Below are 21881 nucleotides of genomic sequence, written 5' to 3' on the forward strand. Positions count from 1 at the left end.
CCAGGCGCAATCAAGACGGTGCACGGAAGAACTTGGAAGCTGGGCCGATCGGCCCAAAAACGTAAAGAATAGCTTAATTTGGCTTGATCTATAGGATTATACACACACCGGAGTGCTTGAAAGACGTCTATGCCCTCTTGGAAAGAGCATCCTGCTTCTTCCAGTTAGAGATCCAGTTTGCTGAGTCCACTTTGGGAACAAAATATAGTCTAAGGATGTTGTCGAAAAGTGGCACCCGGGGGCTTGGAGACATGAGCACTTGGTTGATAGGACTCTTCTTTGGGATTTTCACCAATCCACCTTCTTTCGTTTCCATATAGGCCTCGAGCCTCTTTGGCTTGAAGTTCTCATGCTTGCCGTCGCGGAAGTAGTCCTCGGGTCTGTCCATGATTAGTTCCATCAACTCCATTGGGGTTGTGAGCTCACTCACCTCCGATACCACGTCGAACTCATCAACCGTTGGGTATATTATGATGGCCGGGATGATCAACTGTGTCTCAATATCATGAGCGTCTTCCAAATGCATACTGGCATCTCCAATCTTATCTGTGCCGTATGAGGATTGTATTGAAGTTATGCCTCTCGCCTTGAGCGCACGCTCCAGATCAAGTTTAACATTCAACTTTTCTTCTTCTCGTTTTCTTTTCTTTTCCTTCAAATCCTCGATGTAGGCTATCTTCTCTTCGCATTTGTGCAGAAACGTGTTTACTGCAAGGTTTTGGTCGTCGATCGAGACAGCAAAACTCAACACCTGCACCGCCTCATCATAGTGCTCTATCGCAAAATAGGCTTTTGCGGCCCTGAAAAGAGCTTTCACATTCTTTGGCTGTCTCGTAAGACACTCTTTGCAATCGTTAATGCATCTTCTGTAGTTTTTCAGTTCAAGATTACAAGCTGCTCTGTTCAAGTACAACGCAGCCTCAATGTATTTGACGTCACAACAGACATTGAGACCCTTGGTATAAAATTCAACTGCATCCTGATACCTTTTGGCCTTGTAACAATCGTTACCTTGTTTTTTGAAGTTCTCAGCAATCTCATCTGGCTCCCCTTCATATGCTAACGCCTTGAGTGCTTCAACCTCGGGTCTTTCTTCGCCATTTTCACCACATTCTAAGTCGTTCATGAAAAAAGGGAGCTTGTTGAGCTCAGCCATAATTTCCTCGGTTGACTTGGAAGAGACTTCGGCAACTTGAGGAGGTAATTCTGGATCTCCATTGTTAGTGGTCTTTTGTTCCGTCTTCTTTTCTTCAAAGGTATCTAGCTTCTGTTTTTTCTCCCACTCATCGACGAGTGCATCAACCGCTGCATCATTTCCAAGCTCTGTGATTTCCACCATTGTCGTTGAAGAGTTTCTTCAAGGCTTTACCTGGTAACACTTCACTCATCTCTGTCTTTCATAATCTACGATGCAGCTGAAAAATTAGGAAGAACTGTTTCACTCCGAAGGTCGTGATAAAATTTTTTTAAAACATAATTACGTAAACATGGGATCTGAATGGAGGAAATGACATCCGAGAGTTATTACAAGCCCGGTAAAGGCCTTAGAATTCCAAGTGTCTATATCTGTAACATATGCTCAGTACAAGTCAGATCAGCATCTAAATGTGCCGTTACTCTTCATTCCATTTGTAGAACTTCTTGTAGTTTTCATATAAGGTTTTGAAAACTACACGGCCTTGGCTATCCAAGGACTTATTGATGTAGTTTAGCTCATTCAAAGTGAGCAAATCAAGCATCATATAAGAGGAAGTATCCAAATATGGCTTCACCTCAACACCAACTTTATACTGCAAGTAATATTTGATATAGGCGAGGATTAATACCGGAATATGCTTTCTCAAACCTGCTTTTGTCTGGGCCAACGCATTGCTGACTTCTGCATCCTTGGCAGCATCATTGATGCGTTTCACATGAAGATTGCTCACATTCGGCTCACAGAGATTACTGGTTAATCTCTCAAAAGCAAGTCCTCCTCTTGAGGTGATTTTGCTAGAGGTGGCAAACAAACTTCTCATTAGCGATGTCAGAACCGAAACAATTAAGTGATGTCGGTTAGATAACCTTCTTCTTTGATATAAGACAATGGAAGAAATCAGGTGACATAGGTCGCAATAAGTGTCTTGTACCAGCTCAGTAGATAGTGTTTTTGACGCTTCAATTTTATCTGAAATAGATGAAACGAAAGCCATGGTCATTTCCATTGCATATTGGGTAAACAACCAAATCTTCGTTGAGATTACCGTCTTTAAGCTTTTCAAGAAACAAGCATTAGTCAGAGAAGCCATCCGAGTAGTTCTCGTGAATATTTGTGATATGGTTTGGATAAATAGTACATGCGTTAGTCTGAGCTTCGATTCATCATCCGATTTTTTGACGTTGGATAATAATATCGCACAAAGTTCAGCATATTTTTCAAAATCTTCATCAGATGCAGATTTCATAGATTCGCAAATACTTAACCATGATTCAATGAAAACAGATTCTCTTTCTGCCAACCTCGATACAAAAAGCTCCATATACTTAATATTTGCATCATCACTTAAAACAACGTATAAAGCAAAAATGTACTCCGGTTTGTATACTTTGTCTATGGAGCAAACAAGTCCAAATAGAAGAGACTTAAACGACTTGTCATCAGGGTATTTCAGACCTAAAGATGAAATGATATCTTTCACATTACTTGGGAATATGGAAGCGTTGTCACTCTTGTGGTTGATAGTCACTAAGAAGTTGATCATGCTAGAGAGAGTATCGGTAGTGAGATCAGAAGTTTTCGAAAGAATATCCATAATTTTTCCAATTAATTTAGAAGCTAGAGCCACTCTTTTCTCTTCAAAACTTGAGCCTATTGACTCTGTAATTAATATAGATGCAAGGGACAAGTACTGTAGTTTTTGAACACACTTTTTCTTATTCAACAAGTCAATTTGTTTTGTAAGGGTTGCAAAAGCGTCATCAAGATAACCAGCGGATTCGACAGGCTGCTTCAAATGATTTGATAATATAATTCTGATCAGTTGGTTAAGATCCGGGTCACAATAGGTTGCTAATTGGAGTAATGAATCAAATTCAGCCTCAAGTTTTGACTTGAATGTTGGCAAGGCAATCAAATTTAGCATTATTTGTTTGGCATTTGGAACTTCATTGTCATTTAATTTTTCAAACAAATTATCCAGAATCTGTATTTTTTGCTTTTTGCTTAAGGCATACGCCGATATATACTGATAAAATTTCAGATATGAAGTAGAAGTTATGAAAGTTTCAACAAATTCTACCATGATGTTTGGCTGAGAATCAAGCAGTTGTATTTGCAGTACTTCAATTATCTCCTGATCTGTGCTATGTTTCATGAATTTCTGTATAAGTTCTTTAATTTCGTCCTTGCTCAATAAAACTTCAAGGAGCCTGAACCATCTGCAAAATATTTTCTTTCTGAAAGCTTTTGTAGATTGCTTCTTAAAGTATGAAATAAGCTTTTGCAAAAATTTTGGTCTTGCTTGGGAAACATCTTGCTCAAGTATTCTTAGTGTTGCATAGAAGTAATCATCGTTTCTAGAATGCGGCTGAGCCAACAAAGCCTCAACTTCATCCTCAAATTCTTCTCTATCAAATAGACTTAATATAAAAAATTTCAACTTCCAACTTGAGTCACTATCCGTTTTGAGCAATCTGGAAAACTGGGGCTTCAATTGGTACATATTTTGGATCAAAGTTTTACTGAGAGCATTTTGAATGGAACCAGATACTGCTTTCATCATCCCTTTACATACCGAGAGAAGGAAGATAGGAATGAGATTAGGGTTTTGGGTGTATGATTCTACCTCAGATTCAAATAGTTTCGAGAGTTGGGTGTACGATAAGGTTGATATTGTTAAAGAAGCATAGTCAATCATTTCATCGGAGTCAAAAATGTTGGCAGGATAAGCCTGTACAAGTTCTGACCATCTTTTGATGAATATTTCAACTTCCCTACTTTTCACATACGAGTCAAAGAATTCCTTGAACAACATCAGAGACTGAGGATTTCCTGTAGAACATAGCTTGCATATTTCTTCACTGTACTTAAAAGTGACATCTGAATTTCTTTTAATGCAATGAATGATTAGGTCAAATGATATGTCTTTACCGCGGTGTAGCTCTTTCTCAACCATCGAAGAGAGAAAATCTGTGGAAAGTGTTTTGTTCATATCCGTAACATGCTTTAACAACTGTGTAGAATATAAGGGATAAAAACTCATTAAAATTTGCACTATACTCTCTAGTTCTTGAGCACCAACTTTTGGTATTACCAACTGGAGTAGAAAAATGACTTCATCGCTATTCAACTTATTGTTGGACTCAACAGTGGCAAATTGGCTAATGAACGTCACTGTTGCTTTTTTATCATCCTCAGAAAAAATATTCTTACAAAGCATATACTTAAGGTCTGACTTAACTTGCGAGTCAGTTGTGTGTCTTTGGAGCGCAATTAGTGTATTTGCCAGACATGTTCGTGCAAATTCTGATTTGTGTTTTGTGTCGTATGATATAGAGTTGGTATTATTCAGTTTGAAGATGAAAAAGACAAGATGAAGTAATCTTTGAATCGTTTCAGAGGTATACAAATTCGAGTTTTCCAACAGTAGTAGTAAATATCTGATCAGAGTTAAATTCTGATCGTCAGAAAGATGTATTTTCAAACTGTGAACCAAATGGGTTAATGATAAAATGAGATCATCAATGAGAGGCGCATCTTTATAAAGATTATTGCTGTATAACTCCTTCAAAAGTTTGGTAAAGATGTCTCCAAATTTCAGCTTAGTTAAAACTTTAGACCTAATGTTTGTTAGTCTAGGATCATTCTTGCCGATCTTCCATATGTGGTTCAAGAGTTTCCATGTTTGGTCCGAATATAAAAACTTCTGCGATAACTTGTTTGACTGTGAGATTCTGTCTACGAGTAATTCCAACACAAATCTTTCTTTTTGTGGTAGATATATCGAGGAGTTGATAGAATCACTGAATAATTCTTGAGTAACAAATGTATATATATCAGATACTTCGGTATCTTTATTTCTCAAAAAACGGGTTATAGACTCCGTGCTTTGAAATTTGTTAACATCCACCATGACTTTATTAAAGCTATTTGTTTGATGAAACACTGGATGTTGTTCTTAAATCTAGAAGTCCTGCCTGTTGATCTTCCGTGAAAAATTGAGAGATGATTTTTTTTTAAAACAAAAAAAAAAAATAGTTTTCATCGAAGCGATTTAGGATTTTCCTACATGTTTCGATTGTTTTGAAAATAACATCGTCAAATTAGAAAGTTGAATTGCAGGGTTACTGAGTGACATTTTTAGTAAAGCAAAGCGTAACTGAGACTTAGTATGGAAGACCAAGGTAACCAGAAACCGTTCAGCTTTAGCTTTGGGAAAGATGATGGCAAGCCAACGCCGTCATTTTCATTCAACGCCCAAAATCAGTCCAACAGCAACAAACCATCCCTCTTTTCTTTTGGCTCAGCTCCAGAGAAAAATGATAGTAAAAAGCCTAATGGCTTTGGCTTTAATTCTTCCAATTTCAGCATCCCTGTGAAATCCATGGCAGCAAACCCTCCCACAGAAAGATTGAATTTCTCGTCAGAAACTGCGGTTCCAAATAACACCTTACCCTCCATACCGCCAGCATCCAAATTACGTAGTATGACTAGCAACAGTGAAAAACAACCAAAGAGCTTTCAGGGGTTTGATTTTGGAGCAAAAAAGCAAGAACCAACTACACAGGAAGTCAACCCAGCCAATTCTACTGAGGGAAACTTAATAAGCAACGAGACCATTAAGAATGACACCACGGACGAAAATCACAAACAACAAAAAGAGAAAGAGAATGATTTTTTGAAAAGCTACCAAGTACCTTCAGCTGAATCTTTCATTCATGAGGATGATGACCTGGTCGATAATGATGACGACAAAGCTGAGGAGTTTTATGATATGGATATTGATGAAAAGACCAATCTGCCGATCAGAAGGTTGAATTATGAGGAGGATGCAAAATCTCGTTTAAGTAAAGGTGAACATTTAAAATTTGCTGTATCATCCAAGACTGAACAAGGTATGTTGTTTGTTACTGAAGCTGAAGATAAAGTAGCAGCAAAGAGCAGCAGCCAAAGCAATTTTAAAAAGGAGAAGACAAAGCTCTTTCCTTTTGAGCTGATACCTCAATTGGACCAGTCCTCAGAATATAGAACATTTTTGAATAACCTTTACAAAGAATTTGAGCCATTGCTAAAGGATAGAAAATACAAACATTATTTAGAGCCTGAAAATGATGAGTATATGCAGATAGGAGTAGTGTCAACGATAAAACATAACAGAGAAGAACGTCAGATATTTTTGAGAAAGCTCATGTCGTTTACCCTAAACTACTTACAGACTCTAATCAAGGAGAAGATGACGAGCGATTTTGGCAGCTTCAGTGATCAATGGGTAGTCAACTACGAGGAGATTATCAATGTATTGTACCTACTAAATGCACTTCATTTTGGAAGCGAAGATGAGACTATTGTATTATTTCAGCAGTGGATTGAGAGGATTGAAATCCAGCCTGACGACGAACTTCTAGCGTCGGTTTTCCAGGATTCTGATAAACCATACCAGAACATGGCGTTCTGGTCTACCTATGTGAAGAAGTTGCTGCTGAGGTGTTCTTTTTCCCAATTGGTGAATGACTTGAATGCTTCCCAATACGAGGAGCTTAAGGACAGCGACAACGAGCTTTTCTTGCTAGTGGAAGACTTCATCAGTCTCATCGAATCGTATGACCCTGTTTTGTTCTCATCAGATGTCTCTGCGTTTTTGAGATGGAAGAAGGTAGCGGTTGAACTAAGAGAGGCAGCCAACAACGTCTATGCAAAGAACGTGATGATCCACAGCGAGCTTCTGGAGCTCCTCAGCATCCTAGCGGGCTCTTCCCACACGATTGACGACAGTTCCAGCTCGTGGTACGAGTGTTTTGTGGGTCACTTCGTCTACCAGATGCCGAGCAAAAAGCTGATTCCGGAATACATTGAAAACGCTCTGGAGATTGATACTTACGAGAAACCGTTAGGAGGAATCGAGTCTTGGGATTCTATCTGCGTGGAGTTGTTCAGGGGCAAGTACTTGACTGTCATTGCCTCTCTCGAGGCATTGGACAAGTCTATTGGGACTTTTGTTGCCGTCCTTATGGAGGCGTCCGGGTTGTTGGAGCGGTACTCGAAGGACATTCCGGGTGACAACGTGATCGACAAGAGGATCGCTAGCAAGGGCATCAGCAGCAACATTGACAGAATGGTGGAGGACCTTGCTCTCACGTACCTCAATAGCCAGGAACTGTTTGCCATCGGTGTGGGCATCCTTGTGAGCGTCGGAAGCAACAAGAGCCGAGAGATTCTTTCGGAGATGCTTCCAACGTACGAGATCAAGGACTCGGACGACCTCGAATGGGTGCTCTCGGTCTGCTCAAAGCTGAAGCTCACGCAGACGCTGCGCACCATCCAGCAGATGCAGGGAGAGCGGTTCTACGAGAAAAGGCTTATCCCAAATGCTCTTAGCTGCTTTGCCGAGTCCAGTCTGCCCGAGAAGGTTGTCTCCACCGTGTGGCGACTCTTCGAGGATGCTCTCGTCAACGGCGGCCTCGATGCCGGTCTTGCTTCCCAGTTGTTCGACAGCGACCTCAGCAAAAACAACACTATTCTCAGACAGAGCTTGTCGCCGCTATACACCTTATACCAGCTGCTCCGCCAGGACAGACCTGACGATCACGGTAAGTGGTTCCGCCGTCTGCATGCCCTCCTCGAATTTGCCTACCTCCCGGGCTTCTACAAGTGCGGCCTGCTCCTGCTGGTCTTCGACAACCTCAACAAGGGCGTCTTTGACATGGCCAACCTTGTCGCCCTCATCGAGAGCATCAACCGCTACGAAATGGACCTCCGTCGGGACACCGACCTGCTGTCTAAGTCGGCGTCCTTCTACTCCCTGCTTGTACACAGCCGGCCTGCCCCGGCAGAGACGGCCTACCCGGCAACACTCTCCGAGCTGCTTTTTAGCGTCCGCCGAGGTATCGCCATGGATGTCAGCTTCACCTTCCTTGACGATACCATTTACTGAGGGCTCGACCGTCGCCGTGATAAGGCCCGGATCTTTCTTCCGGCTAACGCCTTGTATTCCCGGCTGGAAAAGACCTCAGATAAGAGACCGGCTCGAAACGCTCGCCGACGAGAAAAGCGCCGGGTCTTGTCGCTGTATATAGGGCGGACGACTTGCTGTTGGGTGGAGAAGAAGATAGAGATGAGGAGGACGACCCTGCCATGTGTATCTGTGTAGCTTTGTACAGCATTCGTGCATCGTGAAATTACAAAATGTCTGATTACGACAACGTCATCAAGTTAAGACAGACGAACCAACTCAAGAGCTTGTACACGTACGTGACTGTGCCCGCAGGCGGGGCCGGACTAAGTTCTCTTAGCGGTCTGTGCTTCCCCCTGCAACTGTCTGGCATGTTTCCAGATAATGCAACCGGCTGATACTAACACTCCTTGTGTGCTTCATGCACCGCTTCTTCTCTTCTGCAGAATCATCCGTGACCGGACAACCAGCCGAGGTGACTTTGTCTTCTATTCTGACAGAATCATCCGTCTCCTCGTGGAGGAGGGCTTGAACCAGTTGCCTGTCGACCCGGTGAAGATCGAAACGCCACTCGGCGTGACGTATGACGGACACAAGTTCCAGGGCAAAATCTGCGGTGTGTCCATCATCAGGGCAGGCGAGTCGATGGAGCAGGGCTTGAGAGACTGCTGTAGATCGGTACGTCTAGGGAAGATCTTGATCCAGAGGGACGAGGAGACTGCCACCCCGAAGCTTTTCTATGTGAAGCTGCCGGACGACATCAGCGAGAGATACGTGTTGCTGTTGGATCCGCTTCTTGCGACAGGCGGGTCGGCGTCGATGGCCATCGACGTCTTGGCCGAACGGGGCGTCAAGCCGGAGAGAATTCTCTTTCTTAACGTCCTTGCCAGCCCAGAGGGTATCCAGGTCTTCAAGGAAAAGTACCCGGCCGTGAAGATCATCACCGGCATGATTGACGAAGGTTTGGACGACAAGAAGTACGTCGTCCCCGGCATCGGCGACTTCGGCGACCGTTACTACTGTATCTAGGCCCACCCGCTTCCACTTTGTCGACGCAGGCGTGCACACTGTTATATACGTTAGCACTACAATACAAACCGTAGCTCAAAACATCGACACCATCGACGTATTAAGTACAACAACCGTCTTCCCGTGTCCTAACAACACGCTCAGCGCGTGCTGAAAATGGCTGTAGTGGCGACATGAATTCCATGTTTACCTCTTTTTCCGAGCTACAGCAGTCAAAAAACGACGTACACACAAGGACAATAGCGCAGGCGTAAACCCATGGCTGCCATGGAAGAACTATACAACCAGCCCATTGTGCTAGACAACGGCTCCGGGACTATCCGCTGCGGCTTTTCCTCGGACGAACTCCCAAGGGTGAGCTACTCGAACATCCTGGGCAGACCAAAGTACCACAAAATCGACTACCTGCCGAGTGACATCAATCCCGACGACACATTCGTTGGGAATCAGGCACAGCTGCGGCGGGGGCTGCTGAAGCTGACGTACCCGATCGAGCACGGAACCATCAACGACTGGAACACGCTCGAGCTCATCTGGCAGCAGTTGCTTCTCCACGACTTGATGGAGAGCAACACGCTTGCGAGCCAGGGGAACGAGGTCTCCCTGAAGGAGCACACGATGTTGATCACCGAACACCCCTTTTCTCAGCGTCGACAAAGAGAGAAAATGTGTGAGATACTCTTTGAGAGCTTTGGGCTAGGCGCCGTCAACGTGGCGATCCCAGCGGTGCTCTCGCTCTACTCAACAGGCCGGACGACAGGTGTGGCAGTCGATGTCGGGGACGGTGTCTGCTGTGTGGCCCCAGTGTTTGACGGCTTTGCACTTCCGGGAAGCATGAGCCGGATCAACATCGCCGGACGTGACATCACTCGGCAGCTGCAAATCGAAATAATGAAAGACGGCTACTGTCTGAATTCCTCTTCGGAGTTTGAAATTGTACGAAATATGAAGGAGCGAATAGGCTTTGTCAACGCCTCTGCCACACCTGTGAAGCTAAACTCCTACAATGCTGACGACCAAGTGGAAAAGTTCCAGCTTCCCGACGGTAAGTTCCTGCGGGTCCAGAAAGACTCGCTCTCTCGGCCATCTGAGCTGTTGTTTCAACCACAGTCCTTTGGACCGGAGGAACAGAGCATCCAGGATGCCTTATATAAGTCCATCATGGGCGCAGACGTGGATATAAGGGGGAAATTTTTTGAAACCATCGTTCTCAGCGGTGGTTGCACGATGCTAAGAAATTTTGGATCGAGACTATTACATGAGCTTCGAGGGATAGACCAGGAAGTTAAGTTGAAGATATATGCATCTCCAGAGAGAAAGAACAACACTTTCGTTGGAGGCTCGATTCTATCCAGTTTGAGCACATTCAATAACATTGTTGTTTCAAAGAGACAATTCATGGAGGACCCAGCTTTGGTGCACGACCTGTATTTTTGAAAGGCGGGAAATACTTTTCTAACGAAAAAAGACACTTTGCTAATAGCGATATATTAGATTTTCTGTAATTATAAATGTATGGAAAGATTATATTAAAGCTACAAAAGGAGATGGTGAAAAAAGATATGTAAAACACCCAAAAAGTGAAAAAAAAGATGTGAAATTATTATACTCTTGATCGTAAACCCAAATGTATCAAATATCGGAGTAATTGGCCAATAGTGCTATTTGATCCCTGCATGTGTCTGAGCATTGAGGCTCAGAAAAGAAGTGAAATAAAAGGTAAAGTAAAGAACAAAAATCAAAAAAGGGTTACATTTGTTTATCGGAGACCCTCAAAGAAGTCAGCTATCAGTTTCGTCGTCGTTGGAATGAATTGTACAGATATCTATGCCAAAAATTTCGTTCGTGGAATATCCATTCGTGATATTTGAATTAGCCTTGTTGATTAATCTTCGCTTGCTCGATGAGAGTGGTGAACCATATACGTTACTCGGTAAGGAGAAGTGCGTTGGTTGTACTTGTTGTTTACTAAAGTTGAAAACAGATGAGTTATCCTTATTAAAAAAACCTGGTGAGCTGTAAAAGTCATCGAGGTAAGAAGGCGACGCCCACAATTTTCGGGCAACCGACGAATTGCTGTTTGGCAGCGGCGTGCTGGTCAATTTCAGCGGAGTTTTGAATTTAGCGGGTATCAGCGAGTTTGTTGGTGGCTGATTCTGTAACTCTGTAAACAACTTGTTTTGTACCTGAGAGGAGTGGGGCTGTGACGGAAGTGGTTGCGAGTGCAGTTGCGGTTGTGATTGAGGTATAAGCGGTTGTAAGGTTTGTAGCTGCTTCGTGATCGACGGTAGTTGTATATTCTGGTTGGACTTATTTGGCGTTATTGGGACCAAGATCGGGCCTGAATCCACGGGTCTGATTGGTGAAAGTTCAAAGTTCGAGCGGCAGCTAAATGATGAGGTGAAGTCCAAGCTTGTAGAGTCAAGGGTGATGCCTATGTCGGGAGACATATCGTAGTGCATATTTATAGGTGAAGCGTTGAGTGAGGGGTTGAACGACGAGTAGTGGACATTCAGTTCGGGAATCGATCCAAGATTGTTACTTGGGTTTCTGCTATGGCCTCGGGATTGGGCATAGCTCAATGCCTTGTTGTGAGTATAGTTGATATTGCTGTTGGGTATTTGGCCCAACGCCTGACCCTGTATCTCACCCTGTGCCTGACCATGGCCCTGCTCAAGCCCGTGTCCATATCCATGTCGAAGCTCGCTGAACTTCGGAGTTTCCGTGTTATTGAAGTTGTGATGAGCGTGGGTGGTAACTTTCCTGTCATCCCTTTCGGCTGATTTTGGGGTCGTGGGAGGATCTTGAGCAGTTGCATTTGCCGGTTTCGTTGCTGCTGTTGCCGCCGCCGAGGTAGTTGCGCCGCTTCTCTTGGACTCCTTAATATTGCAATATATATGCTCGTATCCAGAGACAATCTGCCAGAAATGTCCCTTCTTCTCCTTTGATTTCTCAGTCTTTTCAAACGCTTTGTTGAGCGAGAGGTTGTGTCTGATTGAGTTCTGCCATCCGACTTCACCCTTCTTGTAGTACTTGAAGTTGTCGGAGATCCACTGGTAGATCTCTGCCAAAGTAAGTCTCCTTTCCGGAGATCTTAACAGTGCCATACCGATCAAAGACGCGTAAGAATATGGAGGTTTTGCGCTTGACTCAAATATAATTTCTGGCATTTCATGTGGTTGGGGCAACACAAAATCTTCGGGGGTTTTGGAGATTCTTGACTTCTTGTTGCTCGAGTTCCCGTTGTTGGAACCGTTGTTGGACCTCTTCTTGGTAAATTTGGGAGCTTCGAGTGGCTCATCCGACCTTCCGGGCACGTTCTCCTTGTCGCTAGTATTTTCCAGTATCGGACTGTCGCTGATGACCCTGATGTTCACATCAGCAGCGTGAAAAATGTTGCTGTTCTGGGAAGACACATGCTCGTATAGGTTTGGAGAGGAGAACTCTGGGGACAGAAGGCCGTGTTGTTCAATGTTGAGGCTCCCATTCCCGTGGTGATGATGGTCAAGTCCACTAACGAGACTACGGTGATTTGCGTTGGTATGGTATGCATCTGCAAAATCGCTTCCGGAGGAAAGCATGGAGATGTTGGCCATGTCTGGGTTCTCCTCATCGCTCTTGGCTGTCCGTACTGCCTTTGACGACATGTATCTTGTGCTGGAGGGAGGGTAGCCACCATCTGCTCCTCTGTTAATTGCGGTGAGGCCGGATATACGTCTGGTGGAATGGGGAGGGGTTTTCAGCTGCGACTTCTTGGAGGGACTGGCCAGACTCGCAGCAGGCAGAAGGCCATAATCCCTCTCCTTCTGTGAGTGTTCAAAGTAGTCTGCCGAGGCGGCCGAGAGCGGCACAGAGTGCTGGTCGATGTTGTGAATCATCGAGGAAGGCGTTCGGAATGTGTTCGGGAGTCTTTTTCTCTGTGATCAACCTGTTTTCCCTAGCGAACCATATATATATATATCTATATGTAGATCGTGACAAGTGTGTAGTAGACGGATAAAGCTCCTAAGCGCTTGGTGTTTGTGCGTGGGACTTCTTTTGCGGCCGGAGAGAGTGGTGGAAATTTTGGTGACGATAGCAGGAGTGGTTCGGGACGTTCAGAGTAGTAGAGGTGTTGCTGCTGCACTAGGCTTTGTCTTGCGGTGGCTTCAGACGGAACAAACGGATTCAGCTGGCATCTACAGAAACCTGCGCCAGACCACGGAAGAGGATTGCAGAAAGAAGAGTGGATGGATAGGAAAGTGTACGACACAGAGACGTGCATGCAGAGAAGCACTCTCGCCAGGAGCATGTCTAGTTTGCTATCGCCATGGGCTGCTGCGATAACCCTGTTTCAGCCATTGTCTGCTGCTCCTGCTGACGCGTCGTGCGCAGAGGACCGAAAAGGGTCGGAACGGGTCGAAAAGGCACTTCCGGAAGCGATAGCAAGTCTCCAAAAGGGGGAAGGGAGGGGCAAACCAGACGCGCTCTGCCAGAGCGCGTGTCTGCCAGAGCAAAATACGGGCAATTACAAACATGCCGGCTGAATACTGTGCTTACGTCAGCGAAAGCCTTTTGTTTGCTCTCCGAGGCGGCTCATCTTGTGCAAAGCTTCTTCTTCTTTTGCCCTCCTTGAACATTGCCTCCTTTTCTGAGTCTTTTCTGACACCATTACTGGTGTTCTTCTTGTTGGTGAATGGATCATATGTTGAAGATGCCCATTCTAGGCGCATCCTGTTTTTCCGCTAGGGCAGTTACTTCCTGGTGGACGATTCAGGGTTCCGGAGACGATCGGCTTCTTCGGACTAGCACACAGACCCACTTGCTGGTCACGTGCCCTATGATATCGGTTATATATAGTAGCAGGCAGGAAAGGTGAGGCAGAGATAGGAGAGGCGGTAGGCACATCGGGTGTGTCAAAAGAGACCGAAGGCTTGGTCCGAGCCTGTCCGGCCTCCTTTGCGGGTGCTTTCGCCTTGCAGGCTTGTTCTCTGTTGCTGAAACATCCCATAGCAGGCTATTTTTGCGCAGCATCCGGTCTCTTGATGCTCGTGGGTGACATCTGGCGAGCTGCACCATGCCAACTATACTCTCACACGAGCCGCTTAAGGCCAGAAATAGCAGCAGCACCAGCAACGGCCTGGACACTGCTGTCGGTAGTAGTACGCGGAGACCCTCGAACCCAAAGTACATGAAGTGGACGTCCAGAATACTAAACAGAAAGTCGCTCTCCGAGTCATCGCCGGCGTCGTTGTCTTCGCCGCCAGACCATTCCAGAAAGAACTCGGGTGAAGGCCGTGGGAGCCGGAAAATGAAGAACCCAGAAAACTTGAAGATTGATTCCGGCGTTGCCAACTCTGCCATGGGCTCATCATCGAAACAGTCCACTCCGTGCAGGTCCTCCGCAGGGTCCGCTGTTTTCAACCACTGCAGATGCTGTGGTACGATATTGACTTATCCAGCCCACGTGAGTCGCATAAAGTGTCTCACCTGCAAAACCTACTTCTCCCTTGATGCCTCCTCGCTGAAGTGCGACGACACCTCTTTGCTGGCCTCTCCGTCAGTCCATTCCCCATACCCACAAGCCCCCGACGCCTCCATCCCGTTAGCCTCGCTTGCCTCGTTGAAAGACGCTATCAGACTGGACGAAGCACACATCAGAGCCCTCCATTTGAACGCCTCGGACGCCAACTCAGTCCACAAGCTCTTTGTCAACGTCGATGCATTGATTGGGAACTCCTTCAGTAACATGGAGAACTTGAACAGATGCTTTGTTTTGGATCCCCGAAAGTCGATCAGTCACCATTCTCCAAACTTGAATTACGTGGAAATAAAAAAGTTCTACTCTCTCCTGATGAAGCTACCAACAAAGAGACCTGTTTTCAAGCTTCTCTCTCACTCTTTATATCTTTTAAAGTACCCACCAATGGACATGGACTATACCCAACTCAACTGGCTTCTTATCATACTGGAAATACCCCTTTTGTACGAGTCATTGATTGGCAGAAACTCACTTTCTGTGCATTTCAGCGATATCTGCTATGATTTAACGAAAAGAGTGATTGGCTTGCTAACTTCTGTGGACAAGTCTGCAATGAAAGCATTGATTCACTGGTGGTCGAGGTTGTCGGCAAGCGAGTTCACCCACAAGGTGGACTTTTTCAATTTATACATCACATTCCATATCAATAGACTCTACACACATGTGCTATACGATAAACTTGGTAAAAACCTACAATTGTCAGAGACGGAGGATGATGTTAATTTTAAAAATAAGTTAGATTTACAGATTTTGCAGCACTTGAATGATAACAACAACGATAGCTTGCTGAATGCCATGGGTGTTTTCCCCAGCAACGATGCAAAGGCCGAAAATAGTATGAAAATAACCATCAACTTTTATTCGGAGTGCTGGCACCTTAGGACCGCATGTCACCTCATGTCATGTTTATTCCAATCAAATAGAAAGCACAGCAGGATCGACGATTCATGCTTTTACAATAACTTGGTGGACTATATAAATGTTCGACAGGATTATGATATTTGGCAATTCAACAACTCATTCATGGAGCATGAGAAAAATATAGGTTTGAATCCGGAATCCCTTACTGGAGATTATTTATTGATGGAGAAATACAAAGCATACCTGGGGATCACTGTTCTCAACGGAGTTTACAAAAGGTCGCAATTTACCTTTTGCTTATATCCATTTCTAATTTCATTAGGATCCAAAATATCCATCCTCAAGCATGATGCTAAACGTGTGATGGGCCAAAAGGCTGAACAGGCCTTTCTATCATCAGTAATTGAGCACAAAAGTAGTGATATTTTCTTCAAGATTAGTGTGAGGAGAAACAATATAACAAACGACTCGTTGCGTCAAATCCAGCAGCATCCGAATGATGTCCGGAAACTTCTTAAAGTGGAATTCATAGATGAGCCTGGTATAGATGCTGGAGGTTTGAAGAAGGAATGGTTTTTGTTGTTGACTAAAGAACTTTTCGATGCAGATAGAGGGTTAATCACTTACAACAACGAATCAGGAATGGCTTATTTTGCAGTATCGAATGATGGGGCGTATAACAATGAGTTGTTCTACCTTTTGGGTGTCGTCGTTGGCATGGCCATTTACAACTCCATTATTTTGGATATTCGATTCCCCAAAGTGCTATACAACAAATTGTTAGGACACCACACAACTTTGGAAGACTTGTATGAGTTGGAGCCTTCTCTTGCGAAAAACTTGAGAATGCTAACGAAAATGAAAAATGTGGAACAGTTGGATTTGAACTTTGAAGTTTCAGTGACTGACATTTATGGTAATATCCAAAAGCATGAGCTTGTTCCTAACGGAGGCTCTATAGCTGTTGTCGACTCGAATAAGGTGGACTACATCACCAAGTACAGTCGCTTTTTATTAGACCAGGTAGTAGAAGAACAGTTCACCCAGTTTTCCATCGGTTTCAGGCATGTCATGGGTACTAATGCTCTTTCACTATTTACTCCCTCAGAGATACAGAAGTTAGCTACGGGAGATGACAATATGGGCGAGCAAACAAAGTTTGATATTGAGTTGTTGAAGAGCGTTTCTAAATTCAACAATTGTTCGAATGATGATATCATTGTCATTTGGTTTTGGGAATATTTTCACGGGCTATGTCTTGCCAAACAGCGCAGTTTAATGAGGTTTGTAACAGGCTCTGATCGAATTCCAGCTACAGGACTGGCGACGCTAAATTTTAAGGTCACCAAATTGATCGAGGACGACGGAGGTTTTAGTCAACGATTACCTATTTCGCATACCTGTTTCAACGAAATCTGCTTGTGGGAGTACCACTCTTTCGACACCTTGAGGCGGAAGTTGGACATGGCAATTGGCGAGAGTGAAGGGTTTACATTACAGTGATTTATAGAGTTGTTTTCTTTGGCATCTTTTTTTCTTTGCCACTTTTACTTGCATACAAGGATAGCGATTATTCATGAGCTCATCATAATTGTTTTGTCCTTCATAGAACTATACATAGGTTTATAACAGTTTATAATAGTTGATTGTTTTACTCCAAGCTGGCATACTTCTTCAAGTGCTCTGGGATAGTGTCGTACAAATTCTTTTCCTTTAGGAACTTCTTAGAGAAGATTTTGTTTGTGTACTTGTGGGCGGAGTCTGCAAGGATGGTAACGATGTTGGAGCCCTTAGGTGCCAATTCGGCAGCCTTGACTGCACCGATGACGTTCAAGGCAGCAGTACCTCCGACGAAGATTCCTTCTTCGTCGATCAAACGGTACAACATGACGATAGTTTCCGAGTCTGGGATCAAGAAGGCATCGTCTGCGAGTGCGATGTCCTGGGCAACGTTGTTAGTGACACGGCCCTGGCCAATACCTTCGGTGAAGGAGCCGCCTTCTTTTTCCAAGCTCTTACCCTTTGTCTTGACGTACGAGTATAGGCAAGATCCCGGAGGTTCAGTGATGTACGACTTGACGCTCGGGTTGACTGTTTTCAGGTATCTGGTGACACCGGACCAAGTGCCTCCCGAGCCGGAGGAGCAAGTGAAGGCGTCGACCTTGCCGTTCAACTGGGACCAGATCTCCGGGCCGGTGGACTCGATGTGGGCCTGTCTGTTGTCGAGGTTGTCGAACTGGTTGGTCCAGTACGCGTTGTCCAGGCTCTCTGCATGTCTTCTGGCCTGGTGGTTGAAGTTCTCCGGGTTGTCAAACGGGACGACGGGCACCGGGTGGACCTCTGCGCCAAGCAAACGCAACGTCTCCATCTTGGAGGGACTCTGGGTGTTTGGCATGTAGATGACGCACTTGTAGCCCTTGGCCCGGCAGATGTGTGCGAGCCCGATACCGGTGTTACCCGCCGTGCCCTCGACGATGGTGCCGCCCGTCTTGATGAGGCCTCTCTTTTCGGCCATTTCGATGAAGAAGAGGGCAGCCCGGTCCTTCACGGACCCGCCGGGGTTCATCCACTCGGCCTTGCCGTAGATGTTTCTCTCGGTGAGCTCCGAGAGTCTTTTGAGCTTGATCAGCGGGGTGTTTCCCACGGCAGAAAGGATCCCATTGTCGGTGACGGTAGCTGCGGTGTTTAGCTTGTAAGACATGATGCTGTTCTTGGCAGAGGTGTGCAGAAAGCGTTTGGCGGTTAGCGAGTACATCTGGCCGGGTCTGGACGTCGTGGTAGGAGGGGTTGGGCTAGGGGTCACGGAATTTGTCCACTCTGCTGTCGTAACTCTCTGACGGAAACGGACTACGGTCAGACTCCACAGTTCAGCACTTCCCCAACGGCGTCTGCGCCCGTTGGCGCCCCAGGGCCCGTGTTTCCAGCCGTCATCATCACCGTGAAGCTGGCCAGACGGTGGAGAGAGACGGAGAGGGCAGTAGGAGGACCAAGAAAGAGAGAGCTTGGCCGAAAACGGCAATTCTGCGGAATAGCGCGGTGCCACGTGACTCCATGAAAATGGTCTATTGCCGTTTTAGGCAATTTGGTGTTCTGTCTTGAGGAACAGTCAAGGGGAGTGGTGCAAGAGAGGCCCCGAACTGGCACAGCGGTGCCGTCGGACGATACAGAGAGAATAAGTTAGATTAGATAAATGCAGATAGAGACGAGACGACGGACGCAGCAAGTGGAGTGGGGCTATGGGAGGAGTCTGAGCATCTCGTCCTTGTTTGTCGGGCTGGTGTGGCACTCAACGTTGAGCGGGTGGTCGTGGTCGTGGGCGTGCTGGATGACAAAGTCCTCGTCGACCTCGACGATGGACGCGTAGCCGGAGAGGCGGTCGGCCTTGAAGGGCCCGTACTGGGAGACGTCAGCGTCGTAGTAGAGGTAGTAGTGCTGGAAAAAAAAGATGAAGTCTGCGATGAAGACCTGGATGGCGAGGAAGAGCTTGGGCTTGTTATCGAAGATGGCCCAGAGGTCGTCGACAAGCCAGGCGTCGAGCAGGAGCTGGACGAAGGAGAGGAAGGCGCCGCCGAAGTCGAGCCAGATCATGAGGATGGGCCAGCCGTGGGTGGACTTGCGGTGGTAGTTGTAGAGGATCTGCGGGATGTTCTTGCACACGCTCATGCCGATCTTGACGAGCCCGAGCGACGTAAAGAGGTGCATCCAGTTGAAGCACCCGGCGACGGGCTCGAGCCCCTGCGTGCGGTAGATGTACGCGGAGGCGCCCACGACGTACGCCGCCACGCCGGCGAGGATCACCTTCGCCGTGCTGCTGAGCCGCTGGTTGTCGTTGCGCCGGAACCCCCAGCAGTACGCCTGCGAGAGTACCAGCGAGTTCGTGAAGAGGTTGTGCAGCCCGAACACCAAGTCGTTGAGCCGGATCAACGGCCACTCGCCGTTCTCCTCGTAGAACTCCCGCTTCACCACCGGCGAGCCCCACATCATCCCCGTGTACAACGTGTAAAGAATGAACCCCATCATGTTGAAGTACATGTAGTCGATCGAGATGCCCTGCACCGACCGCAGCTGCGCATTGCTGATCACCGTCGGGTAGTTGGCCACCCCCCATCCGACAACGTACACCCATCCGATCACGTACGACGTCTGCTGCAGCGTCATGCTTGTTTCTGTGTCTTGTCCTTGCCTGGTTCTTGCCTGGTTCTTGTCTGGTTCTTGCCTGGTCCTTGCCCTGCCCTTGCCCTACCGTCTCCCCCTCTCCTCCTCCGAACAGCCTGATAGAGCCGGCCCCCTGCCTTTTCTACCTTCGCCTTATCGCCCAGAGCGGCCGAAAGCGGCAGCTGGCCGACGGGTGCGGGTGTAGCGTCGGAAAGCGGTTCCGCAGGGTGGTACTGGACGGGTTAGACAGATACACAAGGATAAGTAGAGAGGGAGGTTACTGCAGGCCGATGATGGAGAGCTCGAGAGTCCAGACACGGCGGATGTGGACCTTGATGCGGGTGTGGCGCATGGGGTTGCCGTCGGAGTCATGGAGACCGAGGTCGCCGATGTCGACGGTGACGATGTTGTCGGTCCACCAGCACTTGCGGGCGGGCTTGCGCCAGAAGAGAAGGAGCTTGGTGTTGTTCGGGTTGGCCTTCTGCCTGACCTTGGAGCCGGCCCGGGAGATGGAGTGGGCCAAGGTGCTGAGGCGGGACTTGCGCTTGTCCTTGTTGCGGCCGCGGTCGGCGTCCTTCTCGCTGAGAAGCGAGGCGTTGGAGGAGGTCGGGGCGAGCTGGGGGGAGTCGGAGGGGGTGCCCGAGGCGGAGGTGGCGGCGGTGCCCGTGGTGCCGTTGTTGAGACGTGCCAGCGTCAAGGAGAAGATCACGGTTTTGCCCGGCTCGAGCGAGCGGTGGCCCCACTCGCCGTCGTGGGCGAAGCCGGAGCTGCAGAGCATGTCCATCAAGTGCTGCTCGGCCGGACGCAGCTGCTTGCCGGCGACGAACCCAAGGCCCTCGAAGATCTTCTGGTGCTCGAGGAGCTTGTGCCCGACCACGTACTTGATGTGGCGCATCTGCTCGACGCCGAGGTTCTTCACGGGCGGGATGCAGTAGTAGTCGAGGTCCTCCCGCAAGACGATGATCGAGGGTCTGTCGTTGAGGATGTTCGGGTCGTTGATGTCGTAGTACTGCTGCTGCTGCAGCTGGCTCAGCACGTGCAGGTCCCTCACCGCCGTGTCGAATATTCGGCAGATGTACTGGAAGCACTCGGGCGCAAAGTTCACGTACACAATGTCGTCCTCCGTCAAGTTCGTGATCACGTTCCCGTCCATCCCGACAAAGATCCCGTTCGGGAACAAGCAGAGGAGGATCGACTCGGGCAACGCCATCAAGTCGTCCCGCGTGATCGTGAACATGTGGCCCCGCATGTTCATCTTGATCTCCGTGTTGTAGTCGTCCATAATCTCGTCCTGCGCATGCGTGAACCCGTTTTCGCCCGGGTTCACCTGCGTCACAATATCCTGGTGTGACATGCTTGCGTCTGGCGGTTCTGACTGCTCTTGTCTGGTATCAACGCCCTCCAGCACCTTCTCTGCACTCCTCTTCCTCTCCTCTTGTCTCCTCTGCCCTGCTGCTTCATCCCCAGTGCCTTTTCTACTGCTCAGCCCGCACGCAAAAAATGCGACAGCGAGAAAAGGGCGACGGGCCACTGACTAACTGACGGCCCGACGGCCACAGCGGAGCAGGTCGGCACACGGGCACAAGCAGAGGCAGATCAAGACTAGCAGCAGAGTACCAGGCATGCCCAGCTGTTCGCCAGACACGTGTGTGTGCAAGAAGACCGGAGGCACGGAGGTGGCGGCGGCAGCGGCGGCGCCAGGCACCAGCTTTGCCCCTGGCGACGACTCCGACTCCGACGTATGGGGGTCTTCGTCACCAGATCCGTCCTTGGAGGCCACAGAAGAGGTCTCCCGTGACGTGGCAGCTCTGAAACGCCGCCACGAAAACAGAGGCTACTTAGACGGCCTCACCAAAGGTGGCGAGCTCGGCCTGCAGACAGGCTTCGACGCAGGGTACCCGCTGGGCGCCCAGCTCGGCGGCCTTGTCGGACAGCTCGTCGCAGAGACCGTCTGGAGAGCTTCAAACGGCCAGATCAGCGTCCAGACCAGAGATGCCGCCCTGGCGGAGCTCCGCATCGACAAGGTGTTGAGCTCGGAACACTTCGATTCGGAGTTGCACATCGCCGACCCGGCGCTGCACCCCACCATCCTCAAATGGAGCTGTTTCTACGACAGCTTGCTTGTAGGCTTATAATCTGCTCTATAGCGTTACCTCTATATATATACG

General features: G+C 47.5%; 11 protein-coding genes across 11 annotated transcripts; 6 read left to right on the forward strand and 5 right to left on the reverse strand.

The window, feature by feature from the left end:
* Positions 1-1613: 1613 nt before the first annotated feature.
* Positions 1614-5111, reverse strand: PICMEDRAFT_72439 (hypothetical protein; the record flags this gene model as incomplete). Its single annotated transcript, XM_019164197.1, has 1 exon — positions 1614-5111. One exon carries the CDS (start codon positions 5109-5111, stop codon positions 1614-1616), a length of 3498 nt encoding a protein of 1165 aa, XP_019017474.1.
* A 197-nt stretch (positions 5112-5308) lies between these two features.
* PICMEDRAFT_128767 (hypothetical protein) lies at positions 5309-8431 on the forward strand. The gene has a single exon (XM_019159981.1). It carries the CDS (start codon positions 5370-5372, stop codon positions 8127-8129), a length of 2760 nt encoding a protein of 919 aa, XP_019017475.1. The 5' UTR covers positions 5309-5369; the 3' UTR covers positions 8130-8431.
* PICMEDRAFT_16261 (hypothetical protein) lies at positions 8361-9248 on the forward strand. Its single transcript, XM_019161141.1, has one exon. It carries the CDS (start codon positions 8532-8534, stop codon positions 9174-9176), a length of 645 nt encoding a protein of 214 aa, XP_019017476.1. The 5' UTR covers positions 8361-8531; the 3' UTR covers positions 9177-9248.
* A 186-nt stretch (positions 9249-9434) lies between these two features.
* On the forward strand, positions 9435-10613 carry PICMEDRAFT_72442 (hypothetical protein; the record flags this gene model as incomplete). Its single annotated transcript, XM_019164198.1, has 1 exon — positions 9435-10613. One exon carries the CDS (start codon positions 9435-9437, stop codon positions 10611-10613), a length of 1179 nt encoding a protein of 392 aa, XP_019017477.1.
* A 344-nt stretch (positions 10614-10957) lies between these two features.
* PICMEDRAFT_58694 (hypothetical protein) lies at positions 10958-13054 on the reverse strand (the record flags this gene model as incomplete). Its single annotated transcript, XM_019163314.1, has 1 exon — positions 10958-13054. The coding sequence occupies one exon, from the start codon at positions 13052-13054 to the stop codon at positions 10958-10960; it is 2097 nt and encodes a 698-aa protein (XP_019017478.1).
* Positions 13055-13229: 175 nt separating this feature from the next.
* On the forward strand, positions 13230-13770 carry PICMEDRAFT_128760 (hypothetical protein). Its single transcript, XM_019159980.1, has one exon. It carries the CDS (start codon positions 13406-13408, stop codon positions 13700-13702), a length of 297 nt encoding a protein of 98 aa, XP_019017479.1. The 5' UTR covers positions 13230-13405; the 3' UTR covers positions 13703-13770.
* Positions 13771-14517: 747 nt separating this feature from the next.
* On the forward strand, positions 14518-17061 carry PICMEDRAFT_33080 (hypothetical protein; the record flags this gene model as incomplete). Its single annotated transcript, XM_019162796.1, has 1 exon — positions 14518-17061. The coding sequence occupies one exon, from the start codon at positions 14518-14520 to the stop codon at positions 17059-17061; it is 2544 nt and encodes an 847-aa protein (XP_019017480.1).
* A 148-nt stretch (positions 17062-17209) lies between these two features.
* PICMEDRAFT_72445 (hypothetical protein) lies at positions 17210-18259 on the reverse strand (the record flags this gene model as incomplete). Its single annotated transcript, XM_019164199.1, has 1 exon — positions 17210-18259. The coding sequence occupies one exon, from the start codon at positions 18257-18259 to the stop codon at positions 17210-17212; it is 1050 nt and encodes a 349-aa protein (XP_019017481.1).
* A 716-nt stretch (positions 18260-18975) lies between these two features.
* Positions 18976-19698, reverse strand: PICMEDRAFT_18855 (hypothetical protein; the record flags this gene model as incomplete). The annotated part of the gene is made up of 1 exon (XM_019162091.1): positions 18976-19698. A coding segment is annotated over one exon (723 nt), but the record flags the coding sequence as incomplete, so codon positions are not given.
* Positions 19699-19990: 292 nt separating this feature from the next.
* On the reverse strand, positions 19991-21067 carry PICMEDRAFT_72447 (hypothetical protein; the record flags this gene model as incomplete). Its single annotated transcript, XM_019164200.1, has 1 exon — positions 19991-21067. The coding sequence occupies one exon, from the start codon at positions 21065-21067 to the stop codon at positions 19991-19993; it is 1077 nt and encodes a 358-aa protein (XP_019017483.1).
* Positions 21068-21335: 268 nt separating this feature from the next.
* On the forward strand, positions 21336-21848 carry PICMEDRAFT_72448 (hypothetical protein; the record flags this gene model as incomplete). Its single annotated transcript, XM_019164201.1, has 1 exon — positions 21336-21848. The coding sequence occupies one exon, from the start codon at positions 21336-21338 to the stop codon at positions 21846-21848; it is 513 nt and encodes a 170-aa protein (XP_019017484.1).
* Between the last annotated feature and the right edge of the window lie 33 nt (positions 21849-21881).

This window comes from Pichia membranifaciens (assembly GCF_001661235.1).
Source record: "Pichia membranifaciens NRRL Y-2026 unplaced genomic scaffold PICMEscaffold_3, whole genome shotgun sequence".
Lineage (NCBI taxonomy): Eukaryota > Fungi > Ascomycota > Pichiomycetes > Pichiales > Pichiaceae > Pichia > Pichia membranifaciens.